The sequence below is a fragment of the Procambarus clarkii genome, chromosome 63 (assembly GCF_040958095.1).
Source record: "Procambarus clarkii isolate CNS0578487 chromosome 63, FALCON_Pclarkii_2.0, whole genome shotgun sequence".
Lineage (NCBI taxonomy): Eukaryota > Metazoa > Arthropoda > Malacostraca > Decapoda > Cambaridae > Procambarus > Procambarus clarkii.
In genome coordinates, this window is record NC_091212.1 from 768742 (window position 1) to 794243 (window position 25502).

At 36.7% G+C, this 25502-nt stretch overlaps 1 protein-coding gene across 1 annotated transcript in view; it reads right to left on the reverse strand.

Annotated features, from left to right (window-relative positions):
• Window positions 1-1199: 1199 nt before the first annotated feature.
• LOC138354468 (leucine-rich repeat-containing G-protein coupled receptor 5A-like) overlaps window positions 1200-25502 on the reverse strand; it is an 83336-nt gene continuing 59033 nt past the window's right edge. Inside the window, exons 3-4 of the mRNA XM_069308667.1 lie at window positions 15407-15643; window positions 1200-1460 (exon numbers count right to left, since the gene is read on the reverse strand). Of these exons, the coding sequence (XP_069164768.1) occupies window positions 1215-1460; window positions 15407-15643 (483 nt within the window). The 3' untranslated portion in view covers window positions 1200-1214. The remainder of the gene's footprint in view (window positions 1461-15406; window positions 15644-25502) is intronic.

Below are 25502 nucleotides of genomic sequence, written 5' to 3' on the forward strand. Positions count from 1 at the left end.
TTGCTTCCTCGTCTTGACCTGTCAAAAGGTCGCTAACTGTGAAGCCAGAAACCTAGTATATGACAGGTATTTCAGAGAAAACACTGTACATGGAACAATGAAGACCTGGCTTAATTACCTTTAGTTTGAGGCTACCACGTGCTCTAACTGGGTCACCCTATATAATGACATTAATGGCCACTGATGATAGATAATGGGTTTCGGAAAGAACACTTAACTTGATTTGATGACAGCGTGTTGATAATGGTACACCTTTGGTTTCCATAACACTACGTCCAAGTAAAATTAACAGGAGCCGTATTTGCTCCCGTGTGCCTTTGGTCTAGTATAAACAATGGCTGCCCCCTCACCACTCCCTGACGCCTGGCTTACATTGTCCAGATGTCAATAAGTGATAGAAGGGTCACATTTACTCTACTTTAATATTGATAATTAAGTTAATTTATATGAGATGTTTATATGATGGTAAAGTCCAAAGACTAATGTATTTAAGAATAATTCCCACCATAATAGGTGGTGAATATAATAGTATGTGGTGATGATATCCCGTTTTCTTTAGACGGTAATTCCACTACAAGTTACGTTTTCTATGGGTTAACTTGTTTATACAACACAGCTATTATTTGTATGATTATTAAATGGTGTCGGATTTTCCGACACTGTCTGGAAGAAGAAGTTGTCTGGATTAACTTCCTCCAAATTGTTCAGAATTTTAAGTTTCGATGAGATCAGCCCTGTCATATCTGGTTTGCAATGTTATTAGTCCGGTGGCCCTCTTGTGTTCCTGTTACGGTAGTTGAATTAGTTCTGCAATGATTTTTGTTGCCCGGTGTTAAAGTTTTTCTAATGCAGCTGTCTTTCTGAAGATGATGTTTTCTTGACTGGATACAATAATCCAAGTGAGGGCGCACCAGAGATTAATTCAGTTGAATAATGACCTTCTTTTCCTGAAAGCCAAAAATATGCTTGATTGATTATGCCTGGTACACCATTATAGGGGAACGCTAAGTCTGGCAAGCTTGTCCAGGTCCCAGAAAATCATGGGGAAGGCTGGCCGCACGGGCACCCATTCATTTATTAGTCAGATCCAGCTGAGGTCAACAGAACTGAGGAACACATATGTCAACTATTGTGCCACGTTCGCACCATTCCCTATATGTACAAATTTAATGTTAATTAAAGACTGATGGAATGTGATTATAATTTGTATTATGTTAACATGGCAGGAGACTGCCTCCATTGTGGGCAATGTGTGTGGAGCCGCAGATCCTGACCAGAGAGGGGAGGTCTATGGGCTGAGAGAGACCATCTTGCAACACCCAGGTTTGTGACTGCTGCAGCAGCTGCCGGGCCACCTGATCGTCCTCCGCCCACACCCATACGTCGTTCCCCATCATGATGTGACTCCTTTCCGGCAATGCCAGCAACATCGTTGCCCACACGTCGTATGCTGGGTTGTCCTGGAAAAGGGGCACAGGTATTTATACACATGTATTTGTTATTTCTGCATTTGTACATGTGCACGCATTTGGTGCACATGTACTTGTGAACCCTCATTTGTAAATAACCAATAATTACGACATTTTTCAGTTACAAATCTATTCAGGTGTAATAAATAAATATATAGAACATACTATATAGACAGTATAAATTATATGCTTATATATCTATATAAATAAAAATGGAAATGCTCGTTTGTTCATTATTGCTAATCTCCGAAAGTTCTTCACCGATTGCCTTGAAATTTTCACACAAAGTTCCATTCGCATCCGAGCGGGTTTTTATATACATGCTCTATAGATGTCATGTCTGTGACGGGAAAAAATATTTATTCTTTTCTTTTAAACTGTTTTTCATGTGAGGGAAATCTGTGAAACCTCTTTACCGATTTCTTTAAAATTTTGACACAACGTTGCATTCAAATAGGCGCGTGTTTTTATATACCTAGTATATACATGCCTCACCTGTGACAGGAAATAAAATGTTTATTACAAACAGCTCCATCTGTTGGACATAAGAGCAAAACACTGTAATCTCCAAAAGTGCTTCACTGACTGCCATGAAAGTTTGACATAACGTTTCATTTGAATACGCACGTGTTTTATACCGACTATATAGACGCCACACCTGTGACAGGTAAAAACTTTTTTTTTTTTAAACAGCTTAATTTTTTGCACGTAATAGCAACACACGCCATACTAAATATGTTACGATTCCATTTCAATGTTTCTGAATTCATTGATAAATTTAATTTTAATAGATTTTGATTTATTTTCATATTGATTTAATTATTTTGCTTGACATTGCGGTTGAATTGAGCTGTGTTGTTTACCATATCATTCATTTCATGACTATAGTTTATTTTTTATTTTTTTCATTGTTTTTCATTTCGTTTTTTAACTCTTTTTCTTATGTTTCAGTGATGGGAACATCAGACCATTTGGGAATACATTGAATGAAATGGATAGCTTTATCATTTCATAAGTAAAAAAATAGAAAAATATTGAAATTCAGGAAAACTTGGCTTATTAGGCAAATCGGGCCTTGCATATTAGGCCAAGAACAACATTCTGGCTACTTGGTACATATATATATATATATATATATATATATATATATATATATATATATATATATATATATATATATATATATATATATATATATATATATATATATATATATATGACAATGTCAGACCACGAAGGAAAAATGAAACAGGAAATTTCCTTAAGTACTTTCGTATATTAAATACATCTTCAGAAGGTCATTTTACAGATCGAGTGATGGGTATAAATAGGCAGGAGAGAGTGGTGAAGTAAGGTGAGGTACAATACTTGGACAACGCAGAAGGCCCATTGGCCCATCAGATGCACCCAATTGGCCCATCCGATGTAGCCCAATGGCCCATCTGATATAGCAGACATACAAGCATAATACATAGGTAATTATAACATAAAGAGGTAAATATATACAATAAATTAGTGAGACAAATGTTTTTCAATGATTCTACTTAAATCGCCCTTTAGCTGATCTATTAGAAATGGATCTAAGTTATATAGACCACTGCTAATATTCAAATTACTTTCTTTGGTGATCTGTATCAAAGCGGATTCATGGGTTTGAGAATATTGTCAAGGCCTTGAAACTTTTTAATATAGATGTAATGTTTAGCTACGAAAACACTGTTGGTAAGCTATTAGTAAGGAACAGCCCTCGTAGTGATAATTGCGTCATTTATAAAATACCTTGTAAGGAATGTAATAAGTTCTATGTCGGGCAAACATCTAAAGATTTAAAATGTAGAATATCGCAACATAAATACTCTGTAAGACATGGCCAATTATCTAATGCTTTGTTTGTGCATTTGTCAGAAAAAGCTCACCAAATTGATTGGGAGAGTGCGTCTTCAATAACAAATTGTAAAAGCACCTATAACAGAAACATAATTGAATCCGCTTTGATACAGATCACCAAAGAAAGTAATTTGAATATTAGCAGTGGTCTATATAACTTAGATCCATTTCTAATAGATCAGCTAAAGGGCGATTTAAGTAGAATCATTGAAAAACATTTGTCTCACTAATTTATTGTATATATTTACCTCTTTATGTTATAATTACCTATGTATTATGCTTGTATGTCTGCTATATCAGATGGGCCATTGGGCTACATCGGATGGGCCAATTGGGTGCATCTGATGGGCCAATGGGCCTTCTGCGTTGTCCAAGTATTGTACCTCACCTTACTTCACCACTCTCTCCTGCCTATTTATACCCATCACTCGATCTGTAAAATGACCTTCTGAAGATGTATTTAATATACGAAAGTACTTAAGGAAATTTCCTGTTTCATTTTTCCTTCGTGGTCTGACATTGTCACATTCTTAATCACGTGTTTATTTTCGTGATATACACATATATATATATATATATATATATATATATATATATATATATATATATATATATATATATATATATATATATATATATATATATATATATATGTCGTACCTAGTAGCCAGAACGCACTTCTCAGCCTACTATGCAAGGCCCGATTTGCGTAATAAGCCAAGTTTTCATGAATTAATTGTTTTTCGACTACCTAACCTACCTAACCTAACCTAACCTAACTTTTTCGGCTACCTAACCTAACCTAACCTAAAAAGATAGGTTAGGTTAGGTTAGGTAGGGTTGGTTAGGTTTGGTCATATATCTACGTTAATTGTAACTCCAATAAAAACAATTTGACCTCATACATAATGAAATGGGTAGCTTTATCATTTCATAAGAAAAAAATTAGAGAAAACATATTAATTCAGGAAAACTTGGCTTATTAGGCAAATCGGGCCTTGCATAGTAGGCCGAAAAGTGCATTCTGGCTACTAGGTACGACATATATATATATATATATATATATATATATATATATATATATATATATATATATATATATATATATATATATATATATATATATATGTCGTACCTAGTAGCCAGAAGGCACTTCTCAGCCTACTATGCAAGACCTAATTTGCCTAATAGGCCAAAGTTTTCCTGAATTAATATATTTTCTCAAATTTTTTTCTTATGAAATGATAAAGCTACCCATTTCATTATGTATGAGGTCAATTTTATTTTATTGGAGTTAAAATTAACGTAGATATATGACCGAACCTAACCAACCCTACCTAACCTAACCTAACCTATCTTTATACGTTAGGTAGCTAAAAAAGTTAGGTTAGGTTAGGTTGTCGAAAAAACATTAATTCATGAAAACTTGGCTTATTAGGCAAATCGGGCCTTGCATAGTAGGCCGAGAAGTGTGTTCTCGGTCCGATTTGCCTAATAAGGTCCGATTTGCCTAATAAGCCAAGTTTTCTTGAATTAATATATTTTCTCTAATTTTTTTCTTATGAAAAGATAAAGCTACCCATTTCATTACGTATAAGGTCAATTTTTTTGGGGGGAGTTAAAATTAACGTAGATATATGACCGAACCTAACCAACCCTACCTAACCTAACCTTACCTATCTTTATAGGTTAGGTTAGATTAGGTAGCCGAAAAAGTTAGGTTAGGTTAGGTTAGGTAGGTTTGGTCGTCGAAAAATAATTAATTCATGAAAACTTGGCTTATTAGGCAAATCGGGCCTTGCACAGTAGGCAGAGAAGTGCGTTCTGGCTACTAGGTAAGACATATATATATATATATATATATATATATATATATATATATATATATATATATATATATATATATATATATATATATATATATATATATAAAGGGTAAGGTTTAATACCCTTAATAAGGAAAGGATAAGATTAATAATTCTAACACGAACACTCCTCTTGTACCTGTCTAGGCAGTCATTATTGGCATTGAGGTTCATTCCTATGTTTGTTTCCTTAGTGTAGACTGCAGTGTGGAAGCCTCTGTTCCTCCTACGTGACTAAAAAAAGCATCTAAAAAGAGCAGCTTCCCATTATTCTCTACCTCGTAAGTCAAACTTAACACAGAATTCTGCTCGAATGCCTCCTTCAGCTGCTGCAGAAGTCTAATATCAGGTACCTACATAAAAATATTGGCAACATACCTGCAGTATATTTCGGGTGTCAAGTCCATGTCAACAAAGACCCTATTCTCTATGGTACCCATGCAGAAGTTCGCAAACAGGACACCCAGGGGAGAACCTATGGTGACCCTATCTATTTGCTTATACATGTCCCCATCTTGACTCAAGAAGGGTGCCTCTTTAGTGCAGGCTTGGAGTAGCTTTCTTAGTATGCTTTCTGGTATGTCAAGAGGAGTACAATCCGGATCACGATATACTCTGTCCATTATCATCCCGATTGTTTCATCTACAGGTACGTTGGTAAACAGTGACTCTACATCCAGAAGAGGCTCTTATCCCTGTGGCCCGTGTTCCCGGCAGCAAGTCAACGAATTCCTTTGGAGACTTCACGCTGAAAGCACAAGGTACATAAGGAGTCAGCAAGCAGTTGAGTCGCTTAGACTTGGTCTGTATGTGGGTGTGGGTATCTGGCTGATGATTGACCGAAGTGGGTTTCCAGGCTTGTGGGTCTTGACATTCTAATACGCATAACCAGGCTTGTATTTCCCAATAACGCATATAAGCATGATGTGTATAAGTGTAAACAAGTCTTTGTTACGTGTAAACAAGTAGTAAGTGTAAACAAGTCTTAAACAAATAAGTGTAAACAAGTCTTTGAGAATGTAAGAAGCCCTTACCAAAGACCTTTAGGTGTCAGACCAAAATAAAACTGTAAAATGAATTTTGGAGAAATAATTTTTCAGTTACCTTGACAGCGAAGAAAAAAGTAGGAAATATTGAGAAAATTCGTGTTCGAATGATTAACCCTTAAACTGCGCATGGGGTATATATATATATATATATATATATATATATATGTTGTACCTAGTAGCCAGAACTCAGTACTCGGCCTACTCTGCAAGACGCGATTTGCCTAATAAGCCAAGTTCTCCTGAATTTATGTATTTTTCTAGTTTTTTCTTTATGAAATGATAAAGTTATTCATTTCACTATGTATGAGTAAATTATATTTTATTGGAGTTAAAACTAACGTAAGTATATGACCGAACCTAACCAACCCTACCTAACCTAACCTAACCTATCTTAACCGAACCTAAACTAACATAACTAAGTCAATTATTTATGTTCTTAATATAATATAATATTAATGATTCAAATCAACCAATTCGAAACATTTCATTGAAAAAATAGAAAATCCCTCGGCCTATTAGGCAAAACGGTTCTTGCATACTAGGCCGAGAAGTGCATTCTGGCTACTAGGTACGACATATATATATATATATATATATATATATATATATATATATATGTCGTACCTAGTAGCCAGAACTCACTTCTCAGCCTACTATGCAAGGCCCGATTTGCCTAATAAGCCAAGTTTTACTGAATTAATATATTTTCTCTATTTTTTTTCTTATGAAATGATAAAGCTACCCATTTCATTATGTATGAGGTCAATTTTTTTTATTGGAGTTAAAATTAACGTAGATATATGACCGAACCTAACCAACCCTACCTAACCTAACCTAACCTATCTTTATAGGTTAGGTTAGGTTAGGTAGCCGAAAACGTTAGGTTAGGTTAGGTAGGTTAGGTAGTCGAAAAAACATTAATTCATGAAAACTAGGCTTATTAGGCAAATCGGGCCTTGCATAGTAGGCTGAGAAGTGAGTTCTGGCTACTAGGTACGACATATATATATATATATATATATATATATATATATATATATATATATATATATATATATATATATATATATATATATATATATATATATATATGTCGTACCTAGTAGCCAGAACGCACTTCTCAGCCTACTATGCAAGGCTCGATTTGCCTAATAAGCCAAGTTTTCCTGAATTAATATATTTTCTCTATTTTTTTTCTTATGAAATGATAAAGCTACCCATTTCATTATGTATGAGGCCATTTTTTTTTTATTTGAGTTAAAATTAACGTAGCTATATGACCGAACCTAACCAAGCCTACCTAACCTAACCTAACCTATCTTTATAGGTTAGGTTAGGTTAGGTAGCCGAAAAAGTTAGGTTAGGTTAGGTAGATTAGGTGGTCGAAAAACAATTAATTCATGAAAACTTGGCTTATTTGGCAAATCAGGCCTTGTATATTAGGCCGAGAAGTGCGTTCTGGGTACTAGGTACGACATATATATATACATATATATATATATATATATATATATATATATATATATATATATATATATATATATATATATATATATATATATATATATATATATATATATATATACATATATATATATATATATATATATATATATATATATATATATATATATATATATGTCGTACCTAGTAGCCAGAACGCACTTCTCAGCCTACTATGCAAGGCGCGATTTGCCTAATAAGCCAAGTTTTCATGAATTGTTTTTCGACTACCTAACCTACCTAACCTAACCTAACTAACTTTTTCTGCTACCTAACCTAACCTAACCTATAGAGATAGGTTAGGTAGGGTTGGTTAGGTTCGGTCATATAACTACGTTAATTTTAACCCCAATAAAAAAAATTGACCTCATACATAATGAAATGGGTAGCTTTATCATTTCATAAGAAAAAAATTAGAGAAAAAATATTAATTCAGGAAAACTTGGCTTATTAGGCAAATCGGGCCTTGCATAGTAAGCTGAGAAGTGCGTTCTGGCTACTAGGTACGACATATATATATATATATATATTATATATATATATATATATATATATATATATATATATATATATATATATATATATATATATATATATATATATATATATATATATATATATATATGTCGTACCTAATAGCCAGAACTCACTTTTTGGCCTACTATTCAAGGCCCGATTTGCCTAATAAGCCAAGTTTTCCTGAATTAATATATTTTTTCTAATTTTTTTCTTATGAAATGATAAAGCTACCCATTTCATTATGTATGAGGTCAATATTTTTTTAATGGAGTTAAAATTAACGTAGATATATAACCGAACCTAACCAACCCTACCTAACCTAACCTAACCTATCTTCATAGGTTAGGTTTGGTTAGGTAGCCGAAAAAGTTAGGTTAGGTTAGGTTAGGTAGGTTAGGTAGTCGAAAAACAAATAATTCATGAAAACTTGGCTTATTAGGCAAATCGGGCCTTGCATAGTAGGCTGAGAAGTGCGTTCTGGCTACTAGGTACGACATATATATATATATGTATATATGAACGTAAACTTGAAACCGGCCATATACTGCAGGTATGTTGACGACATTTTTACACAGGTACCTGATGTCAGAAATCTGCAGGAGCTGAAGATGGCATTTGAGCAGAATTCTGTGTTGCGTTTCACTTACGAGATGGAGAAGGATGGGAAGCTGCCCTTTCTAGATGTAACAGTCATGGAAAGGAGCGGAGGTTTCCACACTTCAGTCTACACTAAGGAAATAAACAAAGGAATGTGCCTCAATGCCAACAGTGACTGCCCAGACAGGTACAAGAGGAGTGTTGTTAACGCTTATGTCGACCGTGCTCTCAGCCACAGCTCAGAATGGAAGCAAGTCGACGAAGAACTTTGTAGGGTAAGGCATGTCCTAGTCAACAACGGCTTCTCCAATGGTTTCGTTGAAGACATCATAAGAAGGAAAGTGAAACGCCATGCAACCTCTGAAGAGACAACTAACACAACACCTATACATCCTATTAGACTATTTTACAGGAACTTCTTGTCCACAGCTCATAAAACGGAGGAATGGGTCCTGAAAGATATTGTTAATAGAAACGTTATCCCTACAGACAAAAATCAGAAGATACAACTGACGATTTACTATAAAACCAAGAAAACGGCCAGCCTACTCATGAGAAACTCTCCAGACACAAAGCAGAACGCTTTAAAAGAGACCAACGTCGTCTATGCCTTCAAATGCCCTCTTGGGGACTGTAAGCCTCAAAAAACTCAGTATATAGGCAAGACAACAATATCTCTTTCCAGGCGTTTAACGATGCATAAGCAACAGGGCTCCATTAAGGAACATATAATCTCTTCCCACAACCAAAAGAAAACCAGAGAAAGGAAACCAGAAAAGAATCACCAGAGAAATCTTAGCAAACAACACAGAAATCATCGATAGATACAGCGATAGCAGGTGGCTTGACATCTGCGAGGCACTACACATCAAGAAGTCAACACCAGCAATCAACAGCCAATTAATGCACAACTATATTCTACCCACTTCAAGACTCCGCTCCAATATAGAAGCATCAAGAAATATGGGCCAATAAAAATAGGCCTTCTGCAGTTACCTACCTTTAAAACCCATTTTTTCGTGTCCTGTCTTGTGTTAAAAGTTTATTTTCACCTCATCCAAAACTATTGTAACATGTCACCTCACCCAAATGTAGGTATAAAAAACTCGAAGATGTTTAAGCTCTATTCAGTTAAAGTTGTGTGTGTGTGTGTAAACTAAAGTCTTTGAAAATGTAATAAGTTTTACGAAACGCGCTCAAGTGTCGCGTCAGAGTAGAAATAAAAATGAATTTTGGAGAATTGATTTTTGAATTACCATCAACAGTGAAAAGAAACGTAAGAAAGATCGAGAAAATTCGTGTTAGAATTATTAATCTTACTTTTTCGGTCATATTTAATAATATATGTCTACAGGAAAGACTGCTTCCAAAATATACTAATATATATATATATAATATATATATATATATATATATATATATATATATATATATATATATATATATATATATATATATATATATATATATATATATATGTCGTACCTAGTAGCCAGAACGCACTTTTATGCCTACTATGCAAGGCCCGATTTTCCTAATATGCCAAGTTTTCCTGAATTAATTGTTTTTCGACAACCTAACCTACCTAACCTAACCTAACCTAACTTTTTCGGCTACCTCACCTAACCTAACCTTTAAAGATAGGTTAGGTAGGGTTGGTTAGGTTTGGTCATATATCTACATTAATTTTAACTCCAATAAAAAAAAATTGACCTCATACATAATGAAATGGGTAGCTTTATCATTTCATAAGAAAAAAAATAGAAAAAATATATTAATTCAGGAAAACTTGGCTTATTAGGCAAATCGGGCCTTGCATAATCGGCTGAGAAGTGCGTTCTGGCTACTAGGTACGACATATATATATATATATATATATATATATATATATATATATATATATATATATATATATATATATATATATATATATATATATATATATATATATATATATATATGTCGTACCTAGTAGCCAGAACGCACTTCTTAGCCTACTATGCAAGGCCTGATTTGCCTAATAAGCCAAGTTTTCATGAAATTATTGTTTTTGGACTACCTAACCTAACCTAACCTAACTTTTTCGGCCACCTAGCCTAACCTAACCTATAAAGATAGGTTAGGTTATATTCATATGGCTCGCGGCTACATGGGGTTCACATTAGCTTCTTCAGGGCTCTTGTAAACAGATGCCATTTAAAAAAAATCGTGGGCAATATTCTCAGGTGTGAGAGGCACAGTACTGTTGGAGCAACCAAGGCTGGCACACGCAGCATGAGCGAATAGCATTGCTGTTCAGCTTGTGACCACAGCATCGCCGAAAAATGTCAAAATAAGTATATAACTGCTATTATTTAGCGATGACAATTATACAGATGACTCGTGACTGATAAAAATGACAAGGATTGTGATAATAGCAGGATTGTTGTGATAATTAGCGCTGTGGGAGGAGTGATGCTGAGGGACGGAGGGAGATAGCACCCTTTACTGACTGGTTGGCCACTTGTTATTGTCTTCATTCAACATACCAGGTCAGTGGTTCTCTATGGTGAACACGAATGTAGATACTTATATATAATGTGTGTATTAGTGTAATAACAGCAAAAGGATTATGTTGGGTGGAGCCATTTGGGTGACGGAGGTGACATCGTCTGCATGACTTGTCTGGCTGTGTGGAGAGTGGCCACTATGCTCTTTGGGCACTCTATAAGCTTAGGTGTACAGCTGCGGTGCATACAACATGTAGATACTTACATATAATATGTGTATATTATGTAATAACACTGCAGACAGTATTGTTGGGGGAGAAAGTTTAGTGCGTGTGACCTTGAATGAGTGAGGGAGCCGCCTGCTGACTGAGTATAGCGACGACTCTTATTGCCTGAACTAACTATATCAGCTTAGTTGTACAGTTATGGTGAACAAAACATGTAGATACTTATATATAACGTCTGTATATTGTGAATAAAATATAAAACAGGATGGTGGGAGGAGAAAGTGGGCGAGTGAGGCGTTGTTGAGTTAGTGAGTGGCAACATGTGGCGGTCACTCTTCGTTGCTTTTTGACTCTCAATACAAACTTAAGTGATTCATTATGGTGAACAAAACATGCAGATACTTATATATAACCTGTGTGTATAGAGTGTAATAACAGCAAAACTATTTGTTTATTCTTTTATGAACATAATTGAATCACTAATATGCACACCATACCTTTGAGTATAGCAATTATTCACCCCTTTTATTATTTAAATTTATCACAATACTCATTATTGAATAATATTACTGAAAAAACTAAGAAAAAATCAATCAGACATAAAATAATTAAGTGATAATATCATTGTGGCAACTCTCACCTGTCAGCTCGGGTGACGCTGATCGGCACTGACGACCGCGCCGTCAATGTCCACATTTTGCCAAACTTCCTCGGCCTATTGCACCCAAAATATGTCACCTACGATTTTTTCCCGTGCTCAAGGAACACAAATTAACATTTTTAGAAGACGAAATAATTTTTTAGATTTTTTTTCATGCGCACAGGGGTGTAAATCCCCTCAGGACCCCTTAGCAGTTTAAGGGTTAATCTTACCCTTTTGGTCATATTCAACAACATATGTTTACAAGAAAGACTGCAACAAAAATATACTAATATTAAAACGCACGATCGAGAAGCAAGAAACCAAGCCTTCGCGATAAAATATCGTCAAGATATGATTCGAAATCAGATACGCAAGGTAGAAAATGAGATCAACAATAGCAAAGCGCAACTACTTCATGCTACAGACCAATGGAGAAACATCAATATCGACAAAGACCTTCGTAGTCGAATCGACCAACACCTCGACATCCTTATTGATCGACATCGCAATTGCACCGAAACCAGGATCATCAAGAAACTGACAACGTTATTTGGAGGACTTATGGCGATTCCACGACCCAGAGATGGCCTCTTAAAACATTGCTGGAAACAACCTCACTGAGGACCAAATCACTCTCTTAAATCTGGGTATAAACTGTTACGTTATGTCTAGACCAAGTGAGATGGCCTGGAAAGTGGTGTTGGAGATCCTACTGAACGACATATTTGACCTCGAGACGCAAAAGAAGGTTACCACTAAAGACATCTTGCAAGTGGAAATTATTGCAGAAGTAGGAAAGATTCGCGGTAACTACAGAAGCACTATACTGTCCCCCAAGCTCAAAGCGGCAGACAAAAGCCTTCGTGAGAACAAGGTGTCGTCAGGAGAGGCGACAAGTCGCCAATATACGTTATTATTAAAAAAAAGACGAATATGTGGCAAAAATGAACCTCATATTCTCTGATCAAACTAAATTCCGAAGGGCAACGAAGGACACTACAGCTGAATTGAAAACGAAGGTAAACAGATTGATCGAAACTGTGAACGCCAAGAAATCCGGACTCCACCTGCCCAACGATATTGGGAACGCAAACCTGGTTATGCTTATGGGAATGTCAAGACCCACAAGCCTGGAAACCCACTTCGGTCAATCATCAGCCAGATACCCACACCCACAAACAGACTGGTTAAGTGACACAACTGCTTGCTGACTCCTTATGTACCTTGTGCTTTCAGCCTGATGTCTCTAAAGGAATTCGTTGACTTGCTGCAGGGAGCATGGGCCATGGTGATAGGAGCCTCCTTGGATGTAGAGTCGCTGTTTACCAACGTACCTGTAGATGAAACAATCGGGATGATAATGGACAGAGTATAAAGTGATCCGGCTTGTACTCCTCTTGACATACCAGAAAGCATACTAAGAAAGCTACTCCAAGCCTGCACTAAAGAGGCACCCTTCTTGAGTCCAGATGGGCACATGTATAAGTATGTAGATGGGGTCGCCATGGGATCTCCTCTAGGTGTCTTGTTTGTGAACTTGTACATGGGTACCATAGAGAATAGGGTCTTGGTTGACGAGGACTTCAAACCTGCCATATACTGCAGGTATGTTGACGTCATTTTTATTCAGGTATCTGATGTCAGACGTCTGCAGCAGCTGAAGGAGCCATCCGAGAAGAATTCTGTGCTAAGTTTCACTTACGAGGTGGAGAATGATGGGAAGCTGCCCTTTCTAGATCTAACAATCACGGAAAGGAACGGAGTCTTCCACACTGCAGTCTACACTAAGGAAACAAACATAGGAATGTACTTCAATGCCAACAGTGACTGCCCAGACAGGTACAAGAGGAGTGTTGTCAACGCTGAAGTCGACCGTGCTCTCAGTCACAGCTCAGGATGGAAGCAAGTCGACGAAGAACTCTGTAAGGTAAGGCAGGACCTAGTCAACAATGGCTTCTCCAATGGTTATGTTGAAGACGTCATAAAAAGAAAGTTGAAACGCCATGCAACCTTTGAAGAGACAACTAACAAAACACCTGTACCCCCTATTAGACTGTTTTACAGGAACTTCTTTTCCACAGCTCATAAAACAGAGGAAAGGGTCCTGAAAGATATTATTATTAGGAACGTTATCCCTGCAAACAAAAATCAGAACATAAATCATAAAAACGGCCAACCTACCCATGAAAAATTCCCCAGACACCAAACAAAACGCCTTGAAGGAAACCAACGTCGTCTATGCATTTATATATATATATATATATATATATATATATATATATATATATATATACATAAATATTTTTTTCTCCTACCACCCCTATTATTTTTGTTTATTAATTTGATTAAAGTGTGTTACAGTTTACGGAAAACACACACACACATAACAATCACTGTCTGAAGACTTCATCCATGATGAGGTCATCACGCCCCACCTCCGGGCGTGTTCCCAAGATACAGCACGCATTTCCGTACGTGATCAGCACATCACATTGCACGCACAGCACATTGTTCACTGTTTACAGCACCTTGATAAAGAGTGTAGGTTGCATCCGAAAATTTATTTTTAAAACACTTACACATATACTAGGTCTTTCCTTCAACTTCATTCAAACACTGAATGTGTTTGCTCAATGCTCAATTGAGCATTGAGCTCAATTTCCCAATAATAATAATAATCTTTTTAGGCAGAAGTACATACATACATAAGATACAAGAACTGTGTAGGATTCCTAGGTACGACCAGCACAATGCCTAAAGCCACTAATACGCAAAGTGTTCCGGCCATAATGTGATAAACAATGGCTAACAATAAAAAACTCAGTGGGATAACTTAAAAGAAAATGTGATCAGAAACACTTAAGAACTGAAATAGAAAAATTAAAAAGTAGAAACACAATTATTAAGTGGTGATCGGAATAACAGAAATTGCATTAAGAACAACAGATAGGTATTTTCAAAATAAACAGATAGTATTTAATTTGTTATTACATTTGTACGTGAATAGGATGCCTACCACTGGCTATAACCAGTTTATTCTCATCATGGAAATGTGAAAGCCACTTAGCCTGGATGGAGAGGGAATCCTTGTGTGACAAAGACAAATTCCTCATTATTATTATAGAATAAATACAATACTATTAGCAAGCGGAACTCACAACAAAGTGGTAGGTGAGAGGCTGGGTGAGGTTCCCGAACATGTACTTAGGAAACTCCAGGAGAGCGTTGCCGTTGACGAGAAGCTCATGAAGGTGCAGGTTGTTGATGAGGACAGGCAGCTCCACCAAGGTGTTCCAGTGAAGGTGAAGGATCTGGAGTGCTCTCAGAGGCTCCACACTCAGAGGGGGAAGTTGGCTCAGCTGATTCAGGTGCAGGTCCAGCACTTCCAAGTTAATCTTAAGTAAATACGAATCATGTGTTGGTGCCAATAATTGTTTGCAGGAGTCAGGAGCATTAATGTTAATTTTTTTATTTTAGTTAATTCATTTTGGTGGGGACAGCCTGTATTATATATATGTGTGTGAAAATATATATATATATATATATATATATATATATATATATATATATATATATATATATATATATATATATATATATATATATATATATATATATTATTAAATATGACCGAAAAAGTAAGATTAATAATTCTAACACGAATTTTCTCAATCTTTCGTACATTACGCTTCACTGTTGGAGGTAAATAAAAAATCACTTCTCCAAAATTCATTTTTATTTCTAGTCTGACGCGACACGGGCGCGTTTCGTAAAACTTATTACATTTTCAAAGACTTCACAAATAAACAACTGATTAGAACTTACGTATCTCTGATTTTATATCTACATTTGAGTGAGGTGGGAGGGGTGATGTGGCATTAACACAAGACAGAACAACAGGGGATATTAATAGGGTATTAAAAGTATCAAAACAAGACAGAACAGAAACAATGGGTATTGAATAGAAGTGTTTGTAGAAAGCCTATTGGTCCATATTTCTTGATGCTTCTATATTGGAGCGGAGTCTTGAGGTGGGTAGAATATAGTTGTGCAATAATTGGCAGTTGATTGCTGGTGTTGACTTCTTGATGTGTAGTGCCTCGCAAACGTCAAGCCGCCTGCTATCGCTGTATCTATCGATGATTTCTGTGTTGTTTACTAGGATTTCTCTGGCGATGGTTTGGTTATGGGAAGAGATTATATGTTCCTTAATGGAGCCCTGTTGCTTATGCATCGTTAAACGCCTAGAAAGAGATGTTGTTGTCTTGCCTATATACTGGGTTTTTTGGAGCTTACAGTCCCCAAGTGGGCATTTGAAGGCATAGACGACGTTAGTCTCTTTTAAAGCGTTCTGTTTTGTGTCTGGAGAGTTTCTCATGAGTAGGCTGGCCGTTTTTCTGGTTATCATAAGAAGGAAAGTGAAAAGCCATGCAACCTCTGAAGAGACAACTAACACAACACCTATACCCCCTATTAGACTATTTTACAGGAACTTCTTTTCCACAGCTCATAAAACTGAGGAAAGGGTCCTGAAAGATATTGTTAATAGAAACGTTATCCCTACAGACAAAAATCAGAGGATACAACTGACGATTTACTATAAAACCAGAAAAACGGCCAGCCTACTCATGAGAAACTCTCCAGACACAAAACAGAACGCTTTAAAAGAGACTAACGTCGTCTATGCCTTCAAATGCCCACTTGGGGACTGTAAGCTCCAAAAAACCCAGTATATAGGCAAGACAACAACATCTCTTTCTAGGCGTTTAACGATGCATAAGCAACAGGGCTCCATTAAGGAACATATAATCTCTTCCCATAACCAAACCATCGCCAGAGAAATCCTAGTAAACAACACAGAAATCATCGATAGATACAGCGATAGCAGGCGGCTTGACGTTTGCGAGGCACTACACATCAAGAAGTCAACACCAGCAATCAACAGCCAATTATTGCACAACTATATTCTACCGACCTCAAGACTCCGCTCCAATATAGAAGCATCAAGAAATATGGACCAATAGGCATTCTACAAACACTTCTATTCAATACCCATTGTTTCTGTTCTGTCTTGTGTTGATACTTTTAATACCCTATTAATATCCCCTGTTGTTCTGTCTTGTGTTAATGCCACATCACCCCTCCCACCTCACTCAAATGTAGATATAAAATCAGAGATACGTAAGTTCTAATCAGTTGTTTATTTGTGAAGTCTTTGAAAATGTAATAAGTTTTACGAAACGCGCCCGTGTCGCGTCAGACTAGAAATAAAAATGAATTTTGGAGAAGTGATTTTTGATTTACCTCCAACAGTGAAGCGTAATGTACGAAAGATTGAGAAAATTCGTGTTAGAATTATTAATCTTACTTTTTCGGTCATATTTAATAATATATGTCTACAGGAAAGACTGCTACCAAAATATACTAATATATATATATATATATATATATATATATATATATATATATATATATATATATATATATATATATATATATATATATATATATATATATATATATATATTATTAAATATGACCGAAAAAGTAAGATTAATAATTCTAACACGAATTTTCTCAATCTTTTGTACACTTCTTTTCACTGTTTGAGGTAATTCAAAAATCAATTCTCCAAAATTCATTTTTATCTCTAGTCTGACGCGACAGTTGAGCGCGTTTCGTAAAACTTATTACATGTATCGTGATCCAGCCTGTACTCCTCTTGACATACCAGAAAATATTCTGAGGAAACTACTCCAAGCTTGTACTAAAGAGGCACCCTTCTTGAGCCCGGATGGGCACATGTATAAGCAAGTAGATGGGGTCGCCATGGGTTCTCCCCTAGGTGTCCTGTTTGCAAACTTCTACATGGGTACCTTCGAACAAAAGGTCTTAGTCGACATGAACTTGAAACCGGCCATATACTGCAGGTACGTTGACGACATTTTTACACAGGTACCTGATGTCAGACATCTGCAGGAGCTGAAGGAGGCATTTGAGCAGAATTCTGTGTTGCGTTTCACTTACGAGATGGAGAAGGATGGGAAGCTGCCCTTTCTAGATGTAACAGTGATGGAAAGGAGCGGAGGTTTCCACACTGCAGTCTACACTAAGGAAACAAACATAGGAATGTACCTCAATGCCAACAGTGACTGCCCAGACAGGTACAAGAGGAGTGTCGTTAACGCTTATGTCGACCGTGCTCTCAGCCACAGCTCAGGATGGAAGCAAGTCGATGAAAAACTCTGTAGGGTAAGGCAGGTCCTAGTCAACAACGGCTTCTCCAATGGTTTCGTTGAAGACATCATAAGAAGGAAGGTGAAACACCATGCAACCTCTGAAGAGACAACTATTACAACACCTGTACCCCCTATTAGACTATTTTACAGGAACTTCTTTTCCACAGTTCATAAAACGGAGGAAAGGGTCCTGAAAGATATTGTTAATAGAAACGTTATCCCTACAGACAAAAATCAGAAGATACAATTGACGATCTACTATAAAACCAAGAAAACGGCCAACCTACTCATGAGAAACTCTCCAGACACAAAGCAGAACGCTTTAAAAGAGACCAATGTCGTCTATGCCTTCAAATGCCCACTTGGGGACTGTAAGCCTCAAAGAATTCAGTATATAGGCAAGACAACAACATCTCTTTCCAGGCGATTAACGATGCATAAGCTACAGGGCTCCATTAAGGAACATATAATCTCTTCCCACAACCAGACCATCACCAAAGAAGTCTTAAAAAATAAAACGGAAATCATCGATAGATACAGCGATAGCAGGTGGCTAGATATCTGCGAGGCACTACACATTAAGAAGTTGACACCAGCAATCAACAGCCAATTAATGCACAACTATATTCTACGCACTTCAAGACTCAGCACCAGTATAGAAGCATCAAGAAATATGGGCCAATAGGCCCTTTGCAGTTACTTCCACTCTTCCCCTTAACTTACAAAATATTATACCCATTGTTTCGTGTTCTGTCTTGTGTTGAAAGTTGGTTTTCACCTCATCCAAAACTGTTGTAACATATCACCTCACCCAAATGCAGGTATAAAATATCGAAGCTGTTTAAACTCTGTTCAGTTATAGTTGTGTGTGTGTAAACTAAAGTTTTTGAAAATGTAATAAGTTTTACGAAACGCGCTCAAGTGTCGCGTCAGACTAGAAATAAAAATGAATTTTGGAGAATTGATTTTTCAGTTACCATCAACAGTGAAAAAAAAATATAAGAAACATTGAGAAAATTCGTGTTAGAATTATTAATCTTACTTTTTCGGTCATATTTAATAATATATGTCTACAGGAAAGACTGCTACCAAAATATACTAATATATATATATATATATATATATATATATATATATATATATATATATATATATATATATATATATATATATATATATATATATATGTCGTACCTAGTAGCCAGAACGCACTTCTCAGCCTACTATGCAAGGCCCGATTTGCCTAATAAGCCAAGTTTTCATGAATTAATATATTTTCTCAATTTTTTTTCTTACGAAATGATAAAGCTACCCATTTCATTATGTATGAGGTCAATTTTTTTTTATTAGAGTTAAAATTAACGTAGATATATGACCGAACCTATCCAACCCCACCTAACCTACCCTAACTTATCTTTATAGGTTAGGTTAGGTTAGGTAGCCGAAAAAGTTAGGTTAGGTTAGGTAGGTTAGGTAGTCGAAAAACAATTAATTCATGGAAACTTGGCTTATTAGGCAAATAGGGCCTTGCATAGTTGGCTGAGAAGTGCGTTCTGGCTACTAGGTACGACATATATATATATATATATATATATATATATATATATATATATATATATATATATATATATATATATATATATATATATATATATATATATATATATGTCGTACCTAGTAGCCAGAACGCACTTCTCAGCCTACTATTCAAGGCCCGATTTGCCTAATAAGCCAAGTTTTCATGAATTAATGTTTTTTCGTCTACCTAACCTACCTAACCTAACCTAACCTAGCTTTTTTTGGCTACCTAACCTAACCTTACCTATAAATATAGGTTAGGTTAGGTTAGGTAGGGTTGGTTAGGTTCGGTCATATATCTACGTTAATTTTAACTCCAATAAAAAAAAATTGACCTCTTACATAATGAAATGGGTTGCTTTATCATTTCGTAAGAAAAAATTTAGAGAAAATATATTAATTCATGAAAACTTGGCTTATTAGGCAAATCGGGCCTTGCATTGTAGGCTGAAAAGTGAGTTCTGGCTACTAGGTACGACATATATATATATATATATATATATATATATATATATATATATATATATATATATATATATATATATATATATATATATATATATATAAATATATATATATGTATATATATATATATATATATATATATATATATATATATATATATATATATATATATATATATAAATATATATATATGTATATATATATATGTATATATATATATATATATATATATATATATATATATATGTCGTACCTAGTAGCCAGAACGCACTTCTCAGCCTATTATGCAAGGCCCGATTTGCCTAATAAGCCAAGTTTTCCTGAATTAATATATTTACTATAATTTTTTTCTTATGAAATGATAAAGCAACCCTTTTCTCTATGTATGAGGTCAATTTTTTTTTATTGGAGTTAAAATTAACGTAGATATATGACCGAACTTAACCAACCCTACCTAACCTAACCTAACCTATATTTATAGGTAAGGTTAGGTTAGGTAGCCAAAAAAAGCTAGGTTAGGTTAGGTTAGGTAGGTTAGGTAGACGAAAAAACATTAATTCATGAAAACTTGGCTTATTAGGCAAATCGGGCCTTGAATAGTAGGCTGAGAAGTGCGTTCTGGCTATTAGGTACGACATATATATATATATATATATATATATATATATATATATATATATATATATATATATATATATATATATATATATTTATATATATATATATATATATATATATATATATATATATATATATATATATATATATATATGTGTGTGTGTGTGTGTTGTTGAATATAACCGAAAGGGTAAGATTAATGATTCTAACACGATTCTTCTCAATATTTCTTTTGTTTTTCTTTACTGTCGAGTGTAATTGAAAAATTAGTTCTTCAAAGTTCATTTTCACACTTTATTTATGGTCTGATGCCTAAAAGCGTTTCGCAAGACACTTCTTACATTTTCGAAGACAATTTTACATACCCTGTTCATGCTTATATTCGTTTTTGGGTAAGTTGATGGGACAAATGTTTTTGGGTGAGTTGTTAGGACACACATTAATGGGTATAGACATTTTAACATACTCTTAATTTTTTGGGGTGAGGCGATATAACATAAATCAATGGGTACTTTGCGTGTTTCATCTTCTTGCTTTTCTGTTGATTCAGGGTCTTGAAGTTGATAGAATGTAATTACGTGTTAATTGGCTGTTGATTGCTGGTGTTGACGTTTTGATGTGTAGGGCCTCACTGATGTCGAGTCTCCTGTTGTCGTTGCACTTGTCGATAAATTCTGTGTTGCTTATTAAGATTTCTCTAGTGATGGTCTGGTTGTTTGAGGAGATAATATGCTTCTTGATTGAGCCCTGTTGTTTGTACATTTTTAATCACCGAGAAAGAGACGTTGTGGTCTTGCCTATATACTGAGATCTTTGGGGCTGACAGTCCCTAATTGGGCATGTGACATGCCCACGCTCTTCAACAAGCACCTCACTGTCGCTCGTCTCTTCTTTTAGCCAGTCCCGGAATATGCCAATCTTTTGCACTGCTACTCCAATAGCAGACAACACACTCTGCTTCTGATCGGCGGCGGCTTACTTAGTCGTCTGGTGGGACTAGGTCGGGAGAACTTAGGCTCCCCAAGGTAAACTGCCTGCCTCAGTACCACTGTTGCACAACGTCACCTATGTGGACACAGACATGTCATCAGTTATATGGATGGTACTGGTAAAACCAGGAAGTAACACAAATGCACTGGGGACATTGACATTGTGCTCTGTAGCACAACAGATGGCGCTGATCGTGAGTCGCCACCTCACCAGAAGTCATCCACAATGCCCTCACTTGCTAGCCATGGTAGGAATCTTGAGCCATTTGCTACGATCACACCACCACCCATAGTTGGCGTTGTCTATGTCAACTGAAAATTCCATACCCCGGGAGTGACACCCCAAGATTACCATGAAAGTGCCGTCAGGGAGGTGGTTCAAATAGCCCCGGCTATCACCTCTATTTGTACGGTCACTGATGGCCGAGCGGTTAAGGCCTCCTGTACACTAGTTGCATAGTGCTCCTGGCAGTATGGGTTCGAGGCACTTCTGGAGTTATCTTGAGATGATTTCGGTTTTTTTTTTTAGTGTCCCCGCGGCCCAGTCCTCGACCAGGCCTCCCCCCCCAGGAAGCAGCCCGTGACAGCTGACTAACACCCAGGTACCTATTTTACTGCTAGGTAACAGAGGCATAGGGTGAAAGAAACTATGCCCATTGTTTCTCGCCGGCGCCTGGGATCGAACCCAGGACCACAAGATCACAAGTCCAGCGTGCTGTCCGCTCGGCGACCGGATCCCGGGGTGTGGAAATTTCAGTTGCATATATGCCTGGGGAGCATTCAGGCTTGTTCGCATATATATATATATATATATATATATATATATATATATATATATATATATATATATATATATATATAAAGATATATATAACTGAAAACTTACACCCCAGAAGTGACTTGAACCCATACTGCCAGGAGCACTCTGCTGGCGTACAGGATCCCTTAACCACTCGACCGACACGACCGGACAAAAGAAGATGGTAGCCGAGGCTATTTCCATCCCCCCGCCGGCACTCGGTTGGTAATCTTGGGCATGGTATTTTATCAAATAACCTCATTCTTTGAGGCACACGTGAGGAGCACAAATGCGACAGATGTTTGTCCAGAGCAGCAGGATGAACATAGAGTTGCTGATAAAACCCCACTCACACATATGAAACTAAAAATCGAGTTAGCACATCTGGAAGCTGCTGCCTATGAACACAAACGGGAGATGAGGCGACAAGAGGTTGAATTAGCCCGTGAACGAGAACAACGCCAGCTACAACACCAAGAAGCTGAACTACAACGTGCCCGTGAACAAGAACCTACGTGGAGTATATGCAGACCAAAACCAGGTATTTCTTAAAATGGTTAGAATCAGCTCAGGTGACGACATTTCAAGAACTTATCAATTTAATACTAATGGAAGAGTTTACCCGCAGAGTACCAAACCCCATACGCCTATATCTTGCAGATAAGGGAGAGACGAACCTCAGTAAATGTGCACAGTTAGCTGATACTTACAGTTTAATTCATAAATCTTTTGACTCAGGTTACAGTAAATCCTCTTGGTCCAGTCAAGCTTCACCTAAAGTAAGTCGTAAAGACACTAACTATGCACTTTACTGTCGTTACTTTAAAACATATGGACACCTCATTGAACAGTGTCCAAATCCTAAGTGTAAAACCACTAGTACAGTTTCAACTAAGCCAAAGCATCCACCCACTGAGCCTACCAAGCCTGTACTACATGTAAATGTTCCTGTTAGTGATCTTGCTTTATTTGACAGACATGTGTATCCAGGAACGGTGTCAGCCAATGGTGAAGATTTCGAGGGTAAGAGCCCAATACGCATCATGAGGGACTCAGCTTCGCTGCAGTCTATTCTACTAAAAACTGCTGCACCTCAAGTCACAAGCTGCTGCACACTGGAGAAACTGTCCTGATCACTGACCTCACTGCAACTACATCATACCCGCTCGCCACAGTTTACCTGGAGTGTCCATTCATTCGTGGAAAGGTCCAAGTTGCTATTCGGGAAAAAACTTTCCCCATATCAGAAATTCAACTTCTCCTGGGCAACGACTTATCCAACCATCAAGATTCCACCAATTTGATCATCTGCGACAAACCCCAGGTATGTGACTCAGCCACGGAAGAAGATCCCGCTATGACTTTTGCAGCAGAGGAAGAGGTAACCGTGACAGAAGAATCAGCAGACATCTCCTAGTCTATTCGAGTAACTACCCGTGTTCAAGCCGCTAAACCACAACAAGTAGCAGCAGCTGTCCCTCAAGACGTGCGAGGCCTCCCTCCTAATCTCAACCAGTTGGAGTTCCGTAAGTTACATCAAGCAGATTTGTTACTAACCCCTTTTTTCTATCAAGCACAGATTAAGACCGATGCCATTCGAGAATTTTATATAGACACTAATCAATTATTGTATCGTAGATACAGACCCAGTAAGCTTATGGCAGAGGAAGATTGGGCTGATGTGAATCAACTAGTGGTTCCAACATCATTAAGAAAAGATATCATATCTTAAGCTCATGGCCCAATGTCTCATTATGGGACCCATAAAACTTATAATTCCCTTTTACAAGACTATTTGTGGCCAGGCATGAAACGAGATGTCAAGATCTATGTTACCAATTGTCATACCTGCCAAATGGCAGGGAAAACCAAATGTAGGTATTCCCAAAGCACCACTTATCCCTATTTCTGTGCCTTCTGAACCTTTTACCAGGTTAGTAATCGACTGCGTTGGGCCTTTACCAAAAACCCACGCAGGCAACATGTACATCATCACTATAATGTGTCCTACAACCAGGTTCCCAATAGCAGTTCCCGTTAAGAATATTATGGCTGCTACAGTTGTCAAGCATCTGTTGAAGATCTTCACTCAGTATGGTTTCCCGAAGGAGATACAAAGTGACTGTGGAACACTGTGGAACTAATTTCACCAGTGAGTTGGTTAAGAAAACCCTTCAGGAAATTAACATCACCCAAGTCTTTTCCAGTCCATATCATCCTGCTTCACAGGGATCTCTGGAACGTAGCCATCAAACCATTAAGTCTTTGTTAAAGAAATATTGTATTGATACCGAGAAGGATTGGGATAAGCAATTAGGTCTCCTTATGTGTATTTCAATAGTCTTCCTAATGAGTCCCTTGGAGTATCGCCCTATGAGATGCTCTACGGTCGTAAATGTCGTAGTCCTCTTAAAGCTTTTAAAGATTCCTTGACGTCAACCACCTTCAGTGATTCCCTTAATGTGCCTCAGTTTCTTAAAAACTTGAGACATAAACTTGAACAATTACATAAGTTTGCTAGTGCTAATTTACTGACCTCCCAACATAAGATGAAAGCACACTTTAA